A 21092-nucleotide genomic window follows, 5' to 3' on the forward strand; every position below is an offset into this window, starting at 1 on the left:
GGCTTTCTAATTTGAACTGCATGCCAATCCTACAAATCATACTTGTAAGTTGAAAATAATAATAAGTAACATAGTTTTTTTTTCATAATGTTTGTAGTAGCAGTGCAAAAAGATTTTTGTCAATTTTGATGTAACATTACAAAATAAATTACAGAATAATTATCACCAATTTTTGATTATTGACTATAAATAGCATGGACATGTAGAAAATTTGATTACCATTTGGCTTCATGTCCATGGGAGCTTCGAGTCCCACAATGAATATGCCAACATGATAAAAATGAATATTTCACTAAAATGTATAACTTCCAGAAAAAGAAGCCAATTAGACTGCTTTTCCAACTCAGGCTGCATTTTAGTCCTTTGTTTCTTTTTTGAAAGTTTGACAATCATAAGTAACATGGTTTTCCCATAATGGTCATCATGGCAGCAGCACCCAAAATTGTGTTTTCTTCTATTTTAATGCAATATTACATAATGCTTAACAGCATAATGACCATCAGTTTTTAATAATAAAAGATCCGTATCGTGGATTTTCAGAAAATGTGACTAGCATGGGTCTTCAAGCCCGTGGAGGTTCTAAGTCACACCTTGAAAATGCCAATATGTGAAAAATTAAATTTTCACAAAAAACTGATTAACTGCCAAAAAAATTTACCAAATAGTCTGCATTGCCCACTGAAGCTTTATTTAAGTCCCATGTTTCTTCCTGTAAGTTTGAGAACAGTAAGTGACATGGTTTTCCTTAAATGGTCATCATGGGAGCAGTGTCCAAAATAGGGGTGTCTTCAAATTTTGATGCACTATTACATAATGTTTAACAGGATAATTACCATCAATTTTTAATAATAAAATATTAGTATCATGGATATTCAGAAAATGTTCCTAGCAAAGGTCTTCAGGCCAAAGGAACTTCAAAGTCACACCTTGAAAATGCCAAAATGTAGACAAGACAGCACTGTCTTGAAATGTTTTTTTTTTTTTCCATTTTTAACAATTTTTTTAACATATAACAAAATTAACAATTTACTGCCATTTATATATGATCAACTAAGAAAATTGATGAGATGGGAAAAATATCAATAGAACAGTGTTTAATGTCCAATTTCCTCCATTCTGAGTTTCTGAACATAGTGAATGAATGAATCTGACAAACTGCAATGATATGAGTTTATTTCCATTTTTGAAACTCTATTATACAATACATGATAACAACTTTACCATCATTTTTACATAATCAACTAACAATGTTGTAAAGATGCAGGAAATGTCAAACAAACACTTTTACGAATCTTATTAGTTAAATGATGAGACTGTTAACATGCCTAAGAACTGAATCTGAGGAAATGTTTAAAAACAGCATAACTTATAAAATAATGGCCCGATTATGCTGATTTTCAAACTTGACCTGCATTTTAGTAAGATTAATTACTCCTGTGAGTTTCATGACAACAGGTCTATCGGTTTTCCTTAAAATGTGTTAACAGTGTTGCACATATGCTGAAAAGTGAAAAAAACAGCATAACTACTAAAATAGTGGCCCGATCATGCCGATTTTCGAACTTGATCTGCGTTTTAGTAAGATTAATTACTCCTGTGAGTTTCATGACAACAGGCCTATCGGTTTTCCTTGAAATGTGTTAACAGTGTTGCATATATGCTAAAAAGTGAAAACACAGCATAAATACTACAATAATTGCCCAAACATGCTGATTTTCGAACTTGACCTGCGTTTTATGAATATTCATCAGCTCTGTAAATATAAAGCCAAAAAGTAAAACTGTCTTCCACTTATCGTGTTAACGATGAAAGTGCACGGCGACGGCGACGGCGACAGGGACGGCGACAACAGACGCAGGTGATGGCAATATGTACAGACACATCTGTGTCTGTACATAAAAACACTATATACAACTTTCCACTCAAATCTTCCAAGACACCTTAAAATACATGTGCATGTACTCATCCACACCATTTAACTAGCAACGAATACCTTTATACGGAATTCCACATTCATCTATTAATTCCAGGATAGTCCTAATATTATAAATGCACAATTTTTAAAAATGTGTCTTCTAGAACATAAATCCTTCTTAACTATCAATATATACTGCATTAACCACTTCACATAGTACAAATTTGCATGGACACATACACAAACACACAAACTACATAAAACTTACAACAAACATACAAAACTTTATACAAAACTTCCCAGCTCACCTCGTCCAGGACAGTTCTCATTTCCTCCAGTATTGACTCGGCCAATTTTTCATCTGCCAGTACTTTCTTCGCCTCGGCCAGAAGCCCCTGCATTTCCTGGTGGACCTGGGCGGTGGACCTCAGACCCATGATCACAGGGCTCTCCAGTGTTTCCAGGGGCATCGACACTTTGGCAAACACCCTGGAGCAGAAACGAAATCAGTCTGTGAATTATAAGGAATCATCCTCATGTGAAGGTATCGGTCACACAGGATTTCTTTGAAATGTGCTGAAAAAAAACAGCGTAACTTTTGCAATAATGGTCCGTTCAAGCTGATTTTTGAACTCGGCCTGTATTTTACAAATATTCGTAAGTCCTGACAGTCATGTAAGTTTGAAGACAATGTGTCAAACAGTTGTACACTTATTGTGTTATCCCTGAAGAAATTCATGGCAATGATGACAACGACCTGCACTCCTGATGTGTCTATACATAAAAAAGCTTCATAAAAAATTGAAACTTAAATGAGCTTCTCAGATCTGATAGTCTGCATACCCTCAAAGCTGCATTTCCAATCTAGGTGTGATATCTTAAATTAAGAAGAAATGTTCTATTAGGATTTCTAATTTCAAGATTTCAAAAACAAGCATATCCCTCTGCTGCTACACTCTCCAAACTGAGGTTAGCCCCATACTGTTAGACTGCCTTTCCACAGGAAGAAATCATAATCACATGTTCCACTGAGATAGCACCTCTTAGTCAATCCTCCACAACTTGACTGGAAATTTGCCATGAGACACTTGATAAATGAAAAGTTAAATGAGACAATTGACCCCACCACCACCTCAAAAACAATCTTCAGAACTTATTTCTTAACTTGCTCTAAATATTTAGAAGTACAATAGCAGAGACAATTCTGCATATTATTACAATATGAGAGTGAGTGAAGCTGAGTCTCCGCTGGAACAGAACTTATATCACTGAAGACCATGCTGTATATCTTAAAATAACCTGAAACACTTGACCTAGATTGAGGGCTTCTGACAACCAGGGCAGATAAACTTGACTGAATTCAAACACGTGAATTTTTCAGCCATATGGAAATTCTTGGCTCTAAAACTCTACAGACTGTTCACTCAGGTTCGGAGTTAAATCTAGATCAAAGCTGAAAATAATTACCAGATGCCAAATCTTCTACTGCTTATAGCGACGCCGTCAAAGTAAGGACCATCCAAGGAGACAACTTCTCTGTGAAAAGCAACTATTGTGCCTGAAACACTTACATCTATGACACATTGATTGCTTAACTGGGAACACATTTTGAACCTAATCGGTTCAGATTTCAGACCAGTCTGGCTGCAGTCACGTCTCTATCACAACTCTATCACGTTCAGCAACAGACGCACTTTAGTAAGCACATTCCACTTGTTACATTTTTTTAATGATACAAACTCAAAGACTCGAACCTAGTTTTTAGACAAGTTGTGAATACTTAATTTCCACATGTGCGTTAAGTTTTTACAGGTACCCAATTCTGCACTAGAGTTTTTTTCTTTCAATCACTAAGTGGCAACTGAGGCATTTTCTGTGATGCGCATATGTTAGCACATACTATGATATCAGATGTAAAGCATGTAGTGCATCCTGCATAAAAGCACGTAGCACATTAGTGTGAGCACCGCGTGTGGGTTGATTTTTCTCAATATCCACCGTATAGTAGAAGTCAGGTATACAGTGCCCTTCATCTACAAGGTGTATCTATTGCATTTACAAACACATACTACTGGAAATGTCTGTTTGGGACAAATTATATCAATGCCAAAAAGCAAGGAAAAGAAGCATTTAAAAATACCAAAAAAAAATATTATTTTCATCTAAGTGCATAACTGTAAGCTTTGACAGTGTACTTTGAAATCCATGATTCAAGTGCTAGAACAATGTAGAAATAGGAATTATTTACATAAATGCAAAGACCAGTCAACCGTGTAGCTAACTGAAACTCTGTTCTAAACCATATGAAAGGTATACTATCAGCCTTTAAAATGTCCTAAAGTATCTCTAGATATCCTGCAAAACTTCTTTACTCTTCTAATTCAAGCAATGAAAATGTTACAACCTCTCACGAATAATGGAATCTTATTATATCTGGATTTATCCTCCTGAATCGTACAGAGACATAGCAGACTGAATGAGTAGCAAGTCATTCAAAAATAAATTTCAGGATTACAAACATCATTCAAGTACAGGGCCATTTTTTTTTTCTTTTTTTTTTCTTTTTTTTTTTTTTTTTTTTGGGGGGGGGAGAATCTCATATATATTAGTTACCTTTAAAATTCACTGTGTTTGAAGGATCCAGCCAACAAAGGCTAAATAAAACTTGGTTTAGAGCCCATCTCACAAGACTCTTAAATTTCTGAGCTAAACAAACCAGAATGTGTAAATATATTGAAAGTCAGTTTTGTGATATTGTATTAGAGTTTTTAATAATGAGTGATCAACAATTGATGTAGTTGACATACTTAAATGGCTACTTTCACCTACTATATATATATATATCTTTTTTAATATGTTAAAGGTTCTTGATTTGTAAAAGGAAATTTCAATAAATAAGTCTAAGCAGCCTAGAATTTTGGTCTAAAAAGACTGTATTACCCTCTGCTTTTGATTCCCTTTGTCTGCTCATCTGATAGCAGCATATTATACAATAAAAAAAACTGTGAACAAATGATGAAATGTCCTGGTTAGGTAATTAATGGGATAACTTATAATTTATTCAATTTTGGTGGTGATCCATTCATTTATCAATAAATCAATGAGAAACTAGAGGATCAGAGAGGCGATACCGCCTCCGAATATTGTACCACCAGCTGGAGCAAGCGCATTCGTATAAACCCCCACATACACAAAGTAAGGGACACAGCCATTAGTCTTGTGCTTGACAAGCTGTAAAAATGCAATCAACAAGAATTTTCAAAATTCGCAAAAAATATATATGACTAAAAATGGTACAATCAAAGTTAAGTTCATCGTAAGGTAGGTCAAAGGTCAATTTCAAGGTCACAGTAAATTGCCAGTATATGACTTCTTATTCAACTTCAATAGTAACTATGGACCTATCTCTGTCGGTTTTGGAGATGAAAGGGAAGAAAAATTTGCAAAGTTCAGTTCATGGTGAAAAGTAGGTCAAAGGTCAATTTCAAGGTCACATTTAGATTGCCAGTATATGACTTCATATTCAAGTTCAATAGAAACTATGGACCTATCTCTGCCAGTTTTGGAGATAAAAGGGAAGCAAAATTTGCAAAGTTCAGTTCATGGTGAAAAGTAGGTCAAAGGTCAATTTCGAGGTCACATTTAGATTGCCAATATATGACTTCCTATTCAAGTTCAATAGTAACTATGGACCTATCTCTGCCAGTTTTGGAGATAAAAGGGAAGCAAAATTTGCAAAGTTCAGTTCATGGTGAAAAGTAGGTCAAAGGTCAATTTCAAGGTCACAGTAAAATTGCCAGTATATGACTTCCTATTCAAGTTCAATAGTAACTATGGACCTATCTCTGCCAGTTTTGGAGAAATAAGGGACTAAATGTTAAAATTTTGGAGTTACCATAATGTGCCATAAATTTCCTACAGAAGAAATTAATTAAAATAAAGAAAAGGTCATTTTGGTAAAAATTCTTGAAATGGGAGGTGCTCCGAAGTTCCAGATGTTCAAATTTGATGAAATAATGTCATTTTTGACCACAAGTTGTCTGCTTTGCCAAGCCTTATGTTTTATTTTTCCGGAGTTCAAAATTTATTATCCATTACCGTACTGCACATTTTGCTTTCACCACCAATATGTACTTTTTGATACAGCGTAACTCGAAAACCATATGGAATACAAAAAAAACAAGACCACCTCCAGTGTTGGGCTTTACATGCTCTACAAAATGCAAAAAAGAATGGGTCTCTAGCATTAACGGTTCCCGAATTAGAGACAGTTTTCAGTTTCGGTATCTTATGGCCGCTACTCCCGTGAAAATGCAGTGATTGACCCCAAATTCACGGAGATGAAAGATGACCTGAAGGGTAACACTTTCCAATAATATTATTGGTTAAGTCTGTGTGGTGTCTGAATAACAGCGCAAATAATTTTTTTTTTCGTAAATTTTTCCCATAATTCCTTCCGTAGGGTAGATAATTAGCATTTAATTTTGCCATTTTTAGACAAGGGTGCATTGCAATGAGTGCCACACCTAGACCCCAAAACCAACAAAGCCCAAATTTTACGTGGAACGAGTTGAGATTATAGGTGACCTATAATCAAGAGATGGGTACAGGGGCCCTTACCGTCTAGGAGGAGAAGCGGTAACGGTAGCCGTCCGGCCACACCTAGACCCCAAAACCAACAAAGCCCAAATTTTACGTGGAACGAGTTGAGATTATAGGTGACCTATAACCAAGAGATGGGTACAGGGGCCCTTACCGTCTAGGAGGAGAAGCGGTAACGGTAGCCGTCCGGCGGAGCCGCAGGAGCCGGCGGAACGATCCGGACGGGACTAAAACCATGTGTGCCGCCAGCGCTAACGCTGGTGGTACAATGAGCCATTTTCACAGAGGTCTCATTTTTTTTCTGGTGTTTACTGATACTGTCAAGTTTGGGAGGAAGCAGTCAGTGAGAATCGCCTACGTATATGGCCACCCTCATTCTTACTGCTAATGCTATGTCCTTAAGTTAAGTTACATACTGTAAACATCCTTATAGGGTTCATTCACATTGAAATTAATGGTCTATATGGATCGATCCAACTCCAGGGAGACACTGGCTGAATGTAATCAGTCAAACAGACCAGTATGCCTCCACATGGCACTGAGTAGAATACAGGAAAGCTAGAGAGGAGGCACCAGCTGGGCCATAGATCTACCGGTGTTACAAAATTTTTTTGTTTGTATATCATTATATTAGTGTTTCCCTGACAATTTCAGACTAAAAGGTGATAAGGCCATTTTGGATTGTAGGATTGGGAAAGGGGACGCCCCCCCCCCCCCCCCCCCCCCTCCCAATTGGATGGTTTTGGACTGCCATCTTCAAATAAAATATTGAAAATGTGAAACTCAAAGGTACATTTCAGTTACAATATTTCTATTTTAAATAACATCCATTGGTTTGTGAAAACCAACAAGTAATAGAAATTCAGTTCCACACATGATTAATTAAGATTTATGGTCAGTGCTGCCCTCTTTTGGGGTGATTTATTGGTAGAAAAATTAAATGAAGAAAAAGCATTTCAATTCAACATCAGCAATATTTGCTATTAATCATTTATGCAAGTTTGGGAATAATAACTTAACCAGTTTTTCCCTTTCTTGAGTTTATAATCAACAAGAATAAAATAGCTTTTTTTATGCATATTATACTTACTTAATTGCATCAGCTATAATCAAAGGATCTGTCTTCACATATTTGATAATCGGCACTAGATCCTGAAATAAGGAAAAAAAAAAGACTGACCGACATAACATTTGGTTTCTTACCAATTTTTTTCACATAATTAATTTTTTCTGAAGGTGGTAATTAAGAGCTTAATCTAAGACCGTTTTCAGAAACTTAAGTAATAATTTTCCAGTCTTGTTTTTCTTCATATAACTAATATCACAGTCCTTAATTAGTTTGCTTTTCCTGCCAAAATAAAAGGAGTCATTTCCACATTTTTAATATCCTTGTGATTAATGGTAGTTAAAGGCACTCAAAGATGGAGATATCTTGTAGCGAATTATCACACCAACTACAAAATGTAGAAATTTGTAACTTAGTGACAGGTTCATAGATGATCATTTTTGCAACAGTTTTAGATTCAATAATGATTAACATACATAATGTTGTTTAAGGAAAATGTGAATTTTTTCAGACAACTTTTTTCCTATATAATTTATAAGGTATAATGCTCACTAGGTGCTCATACCTTTTGTATAATCTGGCCAATTGCCAGTTGCCTACGAACATGCAGGGTACAGACATCATCTTCGTCTAGCTTTGTACTCAGTTCCTCCAAAGCCTCTGAAATTATATATTAAGGAATGTTTGAATTAGAAAGTCAAAAATTGCTCATGGCCACAGAGATTCACAGCTAGGCCCATTAAAGCAAAAAAAAAAAAAAAAAAAAGACATAAAAACCGAAAATATTCACAAGCATCCATCCATAGAGTTTTGCTCAATCATGTCCAGCAATCGATAAGAGCAAAAAATTATGATTCATCTCTTATTTTTCCCTGATGAAAGCCATTTGGGGGAAGCCTTTTTTCCAGGTTCCCCTGATTTCCAGGTAGGCTGAGAACCCTGACAAGGAATAATGTACATAATGAAAAAATAGTTTGTCACGTAATTTTTTCAAAAACTGTTCAATTTTTCCTGAAGTTTGAGATGTCAGTGTGGCAGGGATGCTCATCTATCAATAAACTATAAGGGTTTCTGATATTTACACCTGAAAGTAAAGTAAAGTTCAGTTCTTGTATACGGCATTCCACGTGTTTCAATGTGGTTTTTCAATCATTCAATAAACGCCTGGTCATTTTTGGCCTTGACACAGACTGGCGATACAGACCTACATTTGACCCTGATACAGACTGGGTGTTGACACTCTCAGCCTCCCTGGGGAGACTACGGCCTAGCTATCACACGAAGCTCTCTGAAAGCTGACAAACTGATGATGGTCTCTCCGCCTCCACACGCACCATCCTTGCAGGGTCTAGCAATTAAACCTCAAAGCAGTGATTTCATCTATTTAATGGCGCGTGTGGAGGTGGGGAGACCATCAGCGTATTAGTTGGCTCTTCTTTCGTGTAGGGTCCGCCATATTTGATCCATGGATCAGAAGATCCCCAGACCCCCCTAGCATGGTGAGGGCCTATGGCACTCACTTCCTAGGACCCACGCCACAATCCCTCTCCCCCACCTTATAATTTTGAATTGTGGAGAACCCTGAGGAAGTACGCTTACTGAGATTCTACCACTACTGATCGCTGCCGGTGTCAGTGTGAACGCAGTTTGGACGCGTTTGGTTGACCACGGTTTAATCAGAGTAAACTTGACTGCTGTTAACGTTCTAGTGTGAATGGCCTATACGTCACCAGTTTGTCAACTAAACTTTTTATAAGCCATTTTCATTTGGGTCTTAAAACATAATAAAATATCTAAATTGAATTAAAAAAATGTTTTGTGCCAATGGCAGCATTGTACTAGTAGTGCACTATCGGTGGCAAGTTGACATAATTTTTTTGAAACACAACAAAACAGCCATGACAGAGACTTCGGGCTGCATGCGTTGATGAGCTACTTTTATTTACGGTAAAAAACGAGTTCTAGAGTAGTGCTTGCGACAGGTCATTAATAAAAATTAACTTGTCCTATGAAACGATTATTATCATTTCCAAAACTTTCAACAGAATTTCCAACTGGCACAATGACTGCCTAATAATAGTGCCATGTGGATAATGTTGGGAAATTATTAATCGTGCTGGGGAAAATAAGATTGTGCCGGGTGGAAAATTTCCAGGAAAAAAATAATCGTGCTGGCACTATTCTTCTGCATTTCAGAGTACCAGTGCAGTTCTATTTTTAGAAGGCTAAATTACAATTTGTATCTCACTGAGTAATACAATTATCTCATTAACGAAATGTTATCAAATTTTTTGGTGAAACTAGAAGCCTCCCCTGGTGCTTAATTTTCAGTTTCTTAAAATATCAACTCTTTCAAAGAATCTATAAAGTAAAATATGCAGAACTTTAATTGACTTCCAGTAATCTCATAATAATGAAAGCTACTGTCATGCCTATAATTCCTGCTACAACTAATTGATCATTTTTGTAAGCCAACGTAATTACATAGTTGCTTATCTGCCGGTACTGTTCCTTTCTCTAGGCCGACGCATGTCCTGTCTCCTGCCTTGCAAACGGGGTTTTCTTCACTTTGCAAAGTTTTGTTTGAAAGATTTAATATTTATTCTACTTGTGAGTTTTTTGTCCTGCTATCCACAATTTTCCCACATAACGGCCAACGTTAATTTGAAAATGACGTAATGCAGTATCGGTCACAAACCACGGAGCGTGCCGTCTGAGGTAATGAGTAAAAATAAAATAAACTACTTCAGACGTTGTGAAGATTATCTGTTTATTCGCTTCTTTAACGTCTTTTATCGTGACATTATATGCTGATCTCATTTGAAAGTTTTTCGCGTATTATTCAGTCAACTTATTCTGTCAAGCCATACGGGCCTGTCACTGCACGTGCGCCATCTTGAATTTTATTTGTAGAGGGAGGCAGGTCGACAGCCATGTGAAAAAGGACTCTGTGAAAGTGATGCCTTTTTGAAATACGATATCATTAAAAAATACATTCATACAAATTTAAACTTTGCTTGTCGCAGGCTGATACCCCACAAAGCGCTCAAGCTGCTGTGCACTGAGTTATTTATAAGTGGGATCTATTTATGTCCTGGAGTGGTTCAACGTAGAAATATAATTTTGTAAAATTGCAGTAATAACATTCTAATTCATTGCTTCTTTATACAAGCAAGATGCTCTTTTCAAATGAATAATGAAATGAATGAATAATGTAACTAGAAGATCACAGGCGATATCGCCTCCTGATACAGTACCACCAGCTGGAGCAAGCGCATTCATATGGACCCCCCCCCCCCCAAAAAAAAAAAAAGAGACACCACCACCAGTCTTATGCTTGACAAGCTCTATAAATTGCAATCAACAAAAATTCTCAAAATATGCAAAAAAAATATTTTTATATAACCAAAAATGGAACAATCAAAATTCAGTTCATCATAAAAAAGTAGGTCAAAAGTCAATTTTAAGGTCACAGTAAATTGCCAGTATGACTTCCTATTCAAGTTCAATAGTAACTATGGACCTATCTCTGCCAGTTTTGGAGATAAAAGGAAACCAAATTTTACAAAGTTCAGTTCATGGTGAAAATTAGGTCAAAGGTCAATTTTAAGGTCACACTTAGATTGCCAATATATGACTTCCTATTCAAGTTCAATAGTAACTATGGACCTATCTCTGCTAGTTTTGGAGATAAAAGGAAACAAAAATTTGCAAAGTTCAATTCATGGTGAAAAGTAGGTCAAAGGTCAATTTTAAGGTCACAGTAAATTGCCTCTGATGACTTTCTATTCAAATTCAATAGCAACTATGGGCATATCTCTGCCAGTTTTGGAGATAAAAGGAAACCAAATTTTACAAAGTTCAATTCATAATGAAAAGTAGGTCAAAGGTCAATTTCAAGGTCACACTCAGATTGCCAGTATATGACTTCCTATTCAAGTTTAATAGTAACTACTGACCTATTTCTGCCAGTTTTGGAGATAAAAGGGAACAAAAATTTGCAAAGTTCAGTTCATGGTGAAAGGTAGGTCAAAGGTCAATTTCAAGGTCACATTTAGATTGCCAGTAAATGACTTCCTATTCAACTTAAATAATAACTATTGACCTATCTCTGCCAGTTTTGGACATATATGGGACTAAATGTTACAATTCTGAGTTACAATAATGTGCCACCACAATGTACTTTTTAATACAGCATAACACGAAAACTGTATGAAATACAAAAAAAATGGAGACCACCTTAAATTAGGGCTTTACAAGCTCTACAAAATGCAAAAAAGAATGGGTCTCTAGCATTAACGGTTCCCGAATTAGAGACAGTTTTCAGTTTCGGTATCTTATGGTCGCTACTCCTGTGAAAATGCACTGATTGACCCCAAATTCATGGAGATGAAAGATGATCCAAAGGGTAACACTTTCCAATAATATTATTGGTTAAGTCTGAATAACAGCGCAAATAACTTATTTTTTGTAAAAAAAATGTCGTTTTTTGAAAATTTTGGCTGTTTGACCTTGAAATGAAGGTCAAAGGTCAAATCCAAGGGCATATTTGAAATCTACACATATGTCTTTTGGAAAGCCGTCTGTAGAAATTTTTCCCATAATTCCTTCAGAAGGGTAGATAATTGGCATTGAATTTTCAAAAATTTTGACATGGGTGCATTTCAACGAGCGTCATGCCCAGGTCAATGCACCGACTGAGACAAAAAAAACTGGGGGTTAAAGTTGAGGTTATATGTGACCTAAATCCAAGAGATGGGGACAGGGGTCCTTGCGGTCTAGGAGGAGAAGCAGTAACGGTGACTTGTATCCGGCGCCAGTACGCGGAGCCGGCGGAGCTGGCGGATCCGGACGAGACAGGTCGGGACTAAAACCATGAGTACCGCCAGCGTACACGCTGGTGGTACTAATTAAGTTGAGAGAAAGCAGCTCGTTATCTATAAATGGGTCTGTGTTAAATTTTTTTCAGGTCGATCCTTAGATTGTGCCTATTGGCTGGTAATGTAGTTCTGTCTTTTTAAATTGATCAACAACTAGTTTTTAAATTTTCTTTAATATAATACAAATAACAAGTTTTAAATTGAAAATCTAACATGCATGAAAAGCCAATTATAGTTCCAGTGTTATACTATTAAAATCCTATTACAGCATGCAAAATATATATTTCAAAAAGTTTGCGTCGATCATGTTTTGTTTGCTTAACCTTTATGTTTTAGACTTTGAACATATGAATGATTTTTTTGTAAATATTCTACACAATATAATTCACTTTCATTAGTTTTGAATTTAAATATATGGACAGTATTAATTAAATAAAAATGTTACTTATTAAAAAAAACTTTAATTTATTGAGAATAAAAATTTAAAATGCCCTTCTGTAAGCGTATTTTTGAGAGATGATTCTGTACAGTATTTACGAGTGTAAATAATATGCGTTTGACAGCATTTTCTTTCAAATGTGATTCTTTAGAAATGTGCGCATTAACTTTTCTTGTCTTACAGACAGACACAGAGAGGACTTAAGGTCCGAAACCAGAAGGCCACATGGAAAATTTGATATTATTTTGATATTAAAGACTCCCGTCCCTCTTCTCTTGTTCGTGTCCTTCTTTTCTACATTTACTGCATTTTATCACTTGTTTTCCCCGAAGTAAGAATGAATCGTTTGAGCAAGCGGGCTTGGTAGAAAAAGAGGGGAGATAAGGACATCAATCTTATTTCCCATAAATGTTTTTAATATTAAGGATTCCCATCACTTTTTCTTGATAGTTTCCTCTTTCCTCTATTTCTTTTTGCTGCCCTTTATCTGTTGACTTCTCTTAAATAAAATGAATCAAATCTGAAGAAAACGAATAACGGAGAGCAGATTCTTTGGTGAAATTATTTATCTGTTAAAAACCTTATAAAACGTTAAAAACATTCTTTATGAATAACGACCCATGCAGTAGTGTAAAATATTCATTTTGTAGAAGGTTGCACAGGATTAAATTCTCGATGCAATAAATGATTATTTTCATTAGCCTACCAGCATCTAATTGAGAAAATTTTGATTCACCCTGACACTGCCAAGTACTTTAGTTTACTGGTGTCTCTTGAATATTTAGGCACTGTTGATGGCCCCAAAGATTGAAATTTGCCGAAACCGATGCTTTATCGCTATTGTTTAATGATTAACAATCGCTGCCTGAGAACGCTCTTGGGATGTATACCAGTAGACCTAGACAAAGAGTGGAATAGTTTTTCATATAAAGGCCACTTACAACCCAGTCATTAGGTAACACTGGACACCGAAGCAAAGAGGAGCGACTACCAGTTGTAACTGCAATTGAATGAAATGTAAAAGGTGCAAAATCGGCCACCACTTAATGTGATCATTAACCAGCAAACAAAGCATTGTATTGTAATTTCCACCGCCGACAAGCTGGATATCAAAAAAAAGTATGACAGTCTTTATACTTCCACCCTCCATCCCTAGGACGTACATGTACAAATGAAAACAACATTGATAATTATTCTTGTTATAATACATGAAGTAAATTGAAAAAAATTTAAACTTTGTTAATTTGGACTTACTTATACATGGTGTTATTGTGTTCACGACAAAGGCTAATCAAATGCCATTTACAGGGGTCAAAACAGAATTTGGGCAGGACTGGCCAATACGGACCAGTGGACCTTAGAGGTACTGGTCCGTACCAAGAAGTACTGGTCTGTTAAATTTTACGTTAAAAATTAGTAGTTTCAAGCTACTAGATATAACGAAAATGCATACATGTTTAACATCCATTTTTATTTCTATATAATTATCTAAACACATTCATAATTCAGTCAGTTCCTTTAACTGTTTGTACACATCCTCCTCTGCTAGCTCATCATCATCATAATATATAAAAATAAAATGGATATATAAAAAATTATTATGAAATAAATATAACTTCTACATATATCCATATTTTAATCTTAAAAATTTAATTTAATTTTAATTGCTGGGGTTGAACGTGAAACGAAAAAAACTTCTCTCAAACTTTACTAGCCCGAACCAAAAAACACTAGCCCAATTTAAATAATTCATTTAAAAAGTTTAAGCAGATGTTGTAAAAGTTGTGGTACCATACTGTACTTTCTTATAAACCTTATTATAGAAGTAGAGCAAGTGAATAACAAAGTTAATCAGGTTAATTTCCAGTTGATGGGGTGGTAAAATTAATTAAAAATATACTTAATTTTTTTTTAATATTGAAAAAATTCTTTTTTTTTTTAATTTGTAATACTGAATATAGTTACCTTTACTTTTCATATTTTTATTATATCTTTTTTCCATTTTTTTATATGCAATCAAAATCTTTTTTTTTTTAATTCCTATTCTTTTTATTGACAATGGCTCTTTTCTGACAATTTATTTCCAATTACATCGGTATATAATGCCACTTCTAATTTAAAATACATAGGTGCTGTAAGGGTAATTAAACAAACGTCTTACAATTTTTTTGGCAACAATTCTTTTGGTTATATATTTGTAAAAACAACTTTTCAAGGACTTTACCAGGACAAAGTGTGGAGGGGTAGCCATGGCATAAACCGAACTATCCCACATTGTCAAGAATAGTTCATAGGGTATTTATGTAACTGCCATGTATTTACTCATGGACATTAAAATTATAAATAAAAAATATAAACAAAAAAGGAAATAGAATACTCCACCTCAGTCTGCTAAGTGGTGCTAACCTAAATGTTCTATGAGATAACGCATACATTACACTTGCTTCGGAGACAGTGTTGTTTTGACAAAACCTGTTGCTAGTGCCAAAGAATTCCGGTCTGATCCAGTTTCTTGATTGACAGCAATTTGTAGTCATGACAACAAACTGGTCAAATAAAAAGATGCCGACACGCTGATCAGACAGACTGCTACTATTAATAACTACAGTGAAGTTATTTATAGCAACTAATCAATATTCAGTAGTTTGAGCTAGGTGTGATTTTTTTTTTCAACTGAGAGGCATATCATACTATCTAGAAACGTCAAATTAGAGGCAGGAACAAAGAAGACTGGCGACTCATATTTTTGAAATCTTACTGAGTGTTAATATAGGTTCAAAATTACAGCTAGTGCTTTATAAAATTTCAACTTTTTTACTAGCCCGGTGCCACTTTAGGTGGGCAATTGCCTCCGGCTAGTGCTTAACGTCGCAGACTGTGGGTTTGGCAACGATGTTTGGCACTTTTCAGCGGTCGCCAAAACGGACCAGTACCCCTGACAGGTAGTCGCCCGGGACGTTTCTAAGTCGCATTGGCGAGTGGGCGACCGTCTGTTTCGACCCCTGCATTTACCTCTAATGATTTGTTTGGGCGAACTCTACTCCACAGCATTTGCACACGTATCAGTTAAAGATCTTCTTTTAATTAATCTATTTCATAATTCGAGGAGTTGCAGTAAGCGAAAGCAGTTATGTGACCGATCTTGCACAAACACTTAAGCCCTTGCTGTTAGGCAAATTGACACACACTTGTAAGTCATTTTTGATGATTTTTTCTAATGCCCAACAAGAATTTTTGCATGGAATTAATTTTCCACCGCTCAGCTGGCATCCAGTAATATATCGCGAGTACATTGCACTAACCCATGATAGGCTGTGGTTTAAGCTAGATACAACACTCGCCACTGAGCTGTACCCGAAAATTACTCAAACCCCCCCATCGAAGTCGGTTGTCGCAAACATTGTTATTGAATTTGCCAGAAATGAGCTTTCTGCGCATGCGTATTACTGCCATGTGGAAATATGGCCGCTTTGTCATCAAATTCATCTCTAGGATTACTTTCAAATTACAGGACAATTAATTACATAAAGTCATAAAGAGAACGGGCCATCTTATTGGATTGTTATGCCATTGATATTGGGCATGGAGATATCCATTTTTATACAATTATGCGAAAGGCTGGCGGCGGCCAGCAATTATCGCCCAGAAAATTTCAGTGACATTCTGTCCAAAGCAGCACATACCTGGTTTTTTGTAGCGAAAAAAGGGTTGACAGGGCGTCAAGGTATTTGGTGGGCTGTAGGTCGCTCAGGCCACCCGACAGTTTGGCTGCTTCGTGTGAGTCGAAGTAGACCAAATGGCATCGACCGAAATGACCTTTTATAGATTTGGTGGTATTAAGTATATCTTTGCATCATTTTGTAACATTTCTGTGTAGTGTTCATAATGCTTTAATATTCTGAGAGTACAAATAAAGACATGCTTTTTGTTTGATATATGTTTTATTGATTGTTATACCAACAAAATGCAGGAAATAACCTTAACTAGATTGGGTAATATGCAGCATGTCTATCAGGCCCGTAGCCAGCAATTTCAAAAGGGGGGGTTCTTTTTTTTGAAAAAGTGGACCATTTTCCATAAAAACTTAATGTTTCTAGATCAAATTTTACCCAGGATGGACCTTTTCCCAGCAAAAGGGGTGGTTCTTTCGAGCCCCCTGGCTACGGGCCCGTCTATTCATGACTTTACCTTTCTACAAAGCATTCACAATGCTTTTAATATTTTGAGAGCATGGATAAAGACATATTGTTAGTTTGATACTTATGATTTCATTGCTAATTATTTAATTTCTGACATTAGTTACATTTCTATCAATATTTTCATAATTATTATAATTATCCCAACTTATTTATTATTTATTATAACTAATATATTATTTACTGTTATATTTTGGAAGGGGGGTTATACAACAAAACATCTTGTATAAGAAGGAAGACGTTCATTCAACAAAAGTGTTGTTATCATTGTGCTTAGGGAAACATTCACCTTCACTAATACAACTTCTGCAAAACATTGAGCACTGACCACTTGTAAAACTTCAGCAAAAAAGCAATTAATCACCATAACCAGGCACATGAAACATTAAAAACTTCATTCAAAACCCAAATGACATTTGAATCTTCACTGGATTTAGTCAAACCATCTTAGAAATTCCTCAAAACATTACATCACCAGTTGACAAATCATTTCTAGAGCTTGTCAAAACACAACCTCACCGGTCCACGTGCAGCGATTGAACATTGTTTGGCACTGGGGATTTAGCTTGCAGATAGAGGTTTTCTATATTTTGAACTTCAATGTCTTCTCTCCATTGAACGGTGATAGGTTTTGCATTGCGCTATGTGATGATGGCTTTGGTCTTGCTATTCAAGATTTCTTCAACAATGCACTGGCTGTTATCTACCGTTTCTAACTCTTTGATTTAGTTTCAAATTATTGGTTTATCATTTTCAAGGTCTAAATTAAAGTTTATACATGTGGGCATAGGGTGTATTCATCATATTCACACATCGTGCTACCTGGGTTGGTCCAACTTTGCGGGGAATTCTTGCTTAAGTGCAATCAGTGGAATCAGCTTTGTCAGCAAACAGTACGGTAAAGTCTTGAAAATTTCGTCATTCTTGACAATTTCGTCGGCAGGCGATTTTCTGCAGACGTAATTTTTTTTTCACTTTGAAAATTTCCTCGAAACCTGGAAATGAGCCTCTCGATAATATTTGAAAAGTTCGTCACCTTATATGGCTGGGTTGTAAAGCTCAAACATGAAGTTAATGCGTCAGTTGATTCAAGACAATATCAGGATATCATTGACGATAACACTCTCAATGGGAGATAGAAACAATAGTGCGCCCATACGAGCGGCTACTCACAATATAGATAGTTTACATGTGAATTTCTGTTCTCAAATGCGGGAACGTCGGCCTTTTGCCTTTAGTTTTATTACTATTACCTGGCTCAAGGTGCGTTATCAAGCCAGTAAATAGAAGTCACAGGCCGTGGCTCTGTCAGTTGTAACGCCGTTATTGTTATCGGTGGCTGTCTTAAATGAGGAGAACACTGAAAAAATCAAGATATTATCTCGAAGGGAAATGTACCCGTCACTTCTATTCATGTCCATTGTGCAATTTAGGACCATTTAACGATTACCTGGCTCGTACATGGAGATTGTTCGCAATGTGATTCGAGAGAGACGAAAAGGCAATCTTCATATCTTCAGCAGGAGATCGTTCGCGATGTAAGCAAGAATAAAATGCACTTTTCATATTAGTTCAAGGGAACTTTGTTTGTGGAAGATCGTCAGTGGGAAATCATTATTTCAACCCCCCTCCCCCTTTGAATTTTATAAATAATTTTTATCTTTAACCCGCCTTCCCCCGCTCACGGCATATCTTCATATAAGATCGTCACAGGGAGATCATTCGCGAATTTTCATAAAAATAAAACACACCTTTACAAACACTGATGTCTCTCACCTACAAACTATACCAATCGATGACAGAAGTCTCAATAAGGCAAGCTTAAAATTTTTTGGGAGATGGCATCATAACCAAAAATATATGTCAATACCATAATTGTTACCCTAGGGTCCCCTTTGTCAACTTCAACATAAATAATTTCAAACTGAAATAACATAAGGGCCAGTCTAAACGTCCATCTATCTTAGGCTTAAGGCTTCCTATACCTTTGATGAGAGTATGGGCTTCACTTTTCCTTGCCATTTTTTTACCTCTTCAAGTTATTTCCATCAACAGCACCTACCTCGTATGGAAAACTCTTCCTTGAATGGCCTTCTTGACCACCCAGTTTTTTGAGAATCTTCGAGTTGTTTCTCAGAGTTTGACCTCTGACTGACATGGCCTCCATTCAACTGCGACCCACCATTGATGCCACAACCGGGGACGAGGCCCTTCTCTTCTGTATAAACTTGAGAACTGAGGGAGTCCCATGGTTTTTCCTTACTAACCTCCCAGTAGCAGCACTCAACGTCGATTTGCTCGGTGCACCCCTTACCCTGAGAGTGGTAATTAATTTCATCTTGTATGCTGTCTATGGTACCCTGAGAATCGGAGTCATCTTCATGATGACCAACATTGTCCTTAATGAGCTCAAAACCGAAACCATCATCCCCAGCTTTTTCATTAATCTGATGCTGCGAGGTGACTTTATCAAACATTTCCTCAAATCTCTGCCGGCACCCGCTACTGTCTATCTCACCTGCGTCATGCTTCTCAACCCCAGCCATCGACATGTCACCCCAGTCATCGTTTTTCTCTCTCTCCTGTGAAGCATCTATTGCCTTTCCCAAAGACCTCCTGGATTTCCCCTTTGACGAAGAAGAGTGGTCCTGCCCTGCTCCACTTGGTCCCTCTTCATGTTCTTCAAAACTGTTGTGACACGCTCTGTCCTCTATTTCCTGTTTTGATTGCTTCTTTCCTTTTTGTGCCTGATTTTCCCGTGAGCTTTTCTTCGACTTCCTCAAACGCCTTCGATTGCCATTGCCCATCGTTGTGTTTGTGAACAAGAAAGACAGCTGAGTGAGCGAAAAATATAGTCAGTAACTTATTAACTTTCTGTGTGAAAAAAAAACTGCAGTTCCCACGATTCTCAACAAATGTAGTGAAGCAGTCTGCTTCTGTACTGAAGTCCTGGCACTACAGTTCTGATGTAGTTTCTATAACTGATCAAACCGTACTGATCTGAATAGTATATTTGACTTCAATCAACTAGCTGCATGACCTTAATATCACAGAATGAGTTAATCCCTAATTAAGCTTAACTACCCTGTGCTGTGTGTATTACATTAACAGCAGTAAGAAATCATTTCAATCCACAAGTGCCATGCCTAATTTCAAGTGGCAGCATTGATGTAATATTATAAACCCTCTGACTGAGCAATCAGCTTTTATTAACACTACCACAATTGGTGGAATAATCAGGAAGGATTTGGAATCCTCAAAAATATTTTATGAAAAGACGAGCATGCGTATTCCATGCCTCAATCTAGTCCTTAATGCCTTAAGCCCTACTAAAGATGTATTTGTCAAACTGCATCATATTAGAACCAATATTTTTTGGGGGGAAACATGCCTATCTTAAAAAAAATTTGTGCATATGCATAAGAAAACCCCAATGCCATGTTTTAAAACTTGACAAGGCACATGACATCAAACCCAAATCAATCAAAGAATCTGAACAAATTAAACTGATAACCTTGGATTTCAATACAAAAAGAGAGGGAAGGGGGAGTCTTTTCAAAATAAAATTAAAACAAACAAAATAGCCGATTCTGTTAAAAAGGAAAAAAAACAAATGCAGGCCAACAGGTACATTTTTCAGGTATTCCTTGCAACAAAAATGACCTATATCACACCTGTCAACCATCCCTCCCCCCTGTATTTCATTAATTGCCAAAACAATATTAATTGCTGTCAACTCAAATAGTGGGTTCTTATTTCCTGGCTTCATGATGATTATTAGTCATAAAAAAAAAAATTTTGGGGGTCCTAAAATGCAGAGACTTTTGACATGGCTTGCAGAGTAAATTTAGAAATTATGCAATAGTGATGATGTGCTGATGGCATGCTTTGTTCAGGTACTAGTCTTTTATATGGCTGCAAACTTGCAATGATTACCATCATTTTTTCGGGGGGGGGGGGTATAACATTGACTTTTTGGTTATAACATAACTCC

At 36.4% G+C, this 21092-nt stretch overlaps 1 protein-coding gene across 1 annotated transcript in view; it reads right to left on the reverse strand.

Annotated features, from left to right (window-relative positions):
• The window catches only part of LOC106163743 (protein timeless), a 100213-nt gene that overhangs the window by 58400 nt on the left and 20721 nt on the right, over positions 1 to 21092 (reverse strand). Inside the window, exons 3-5 of the mRNA XM_086997952.1 lie at positions 8149 to 8243; positions 7608 to 7669; positions 2224 to 2404 (exon numbers count right to left, since the gene is read on the reverse strand). Coding sequence (XP_086854078.1) covers positions 2224 to 2404; positions 7608 to 7669; positions 8149 to 8243 — 338 coding nt within the window. The remainder of the gene's footprint in view (positions 1 to 2223; positions 2405 to 7607; positions 7670 to 8148; positions 8244 to 21092) is intronic.

This window comes from Lingula anatina, chromosome 10 (genome assembly GCF_051362555.1).
Source record: "Lingula anatina isolate TDL-2025a chromosome 10, LinAna3.0, whole genome shotgun sequence".
Taxonomy (NCBI): domain Eukaryota; kingdom Metazoa; phylum Brachiopoda; class Lingulata; order Lingulida; family Lingulidae; genus Lingula; species Lingula anatina.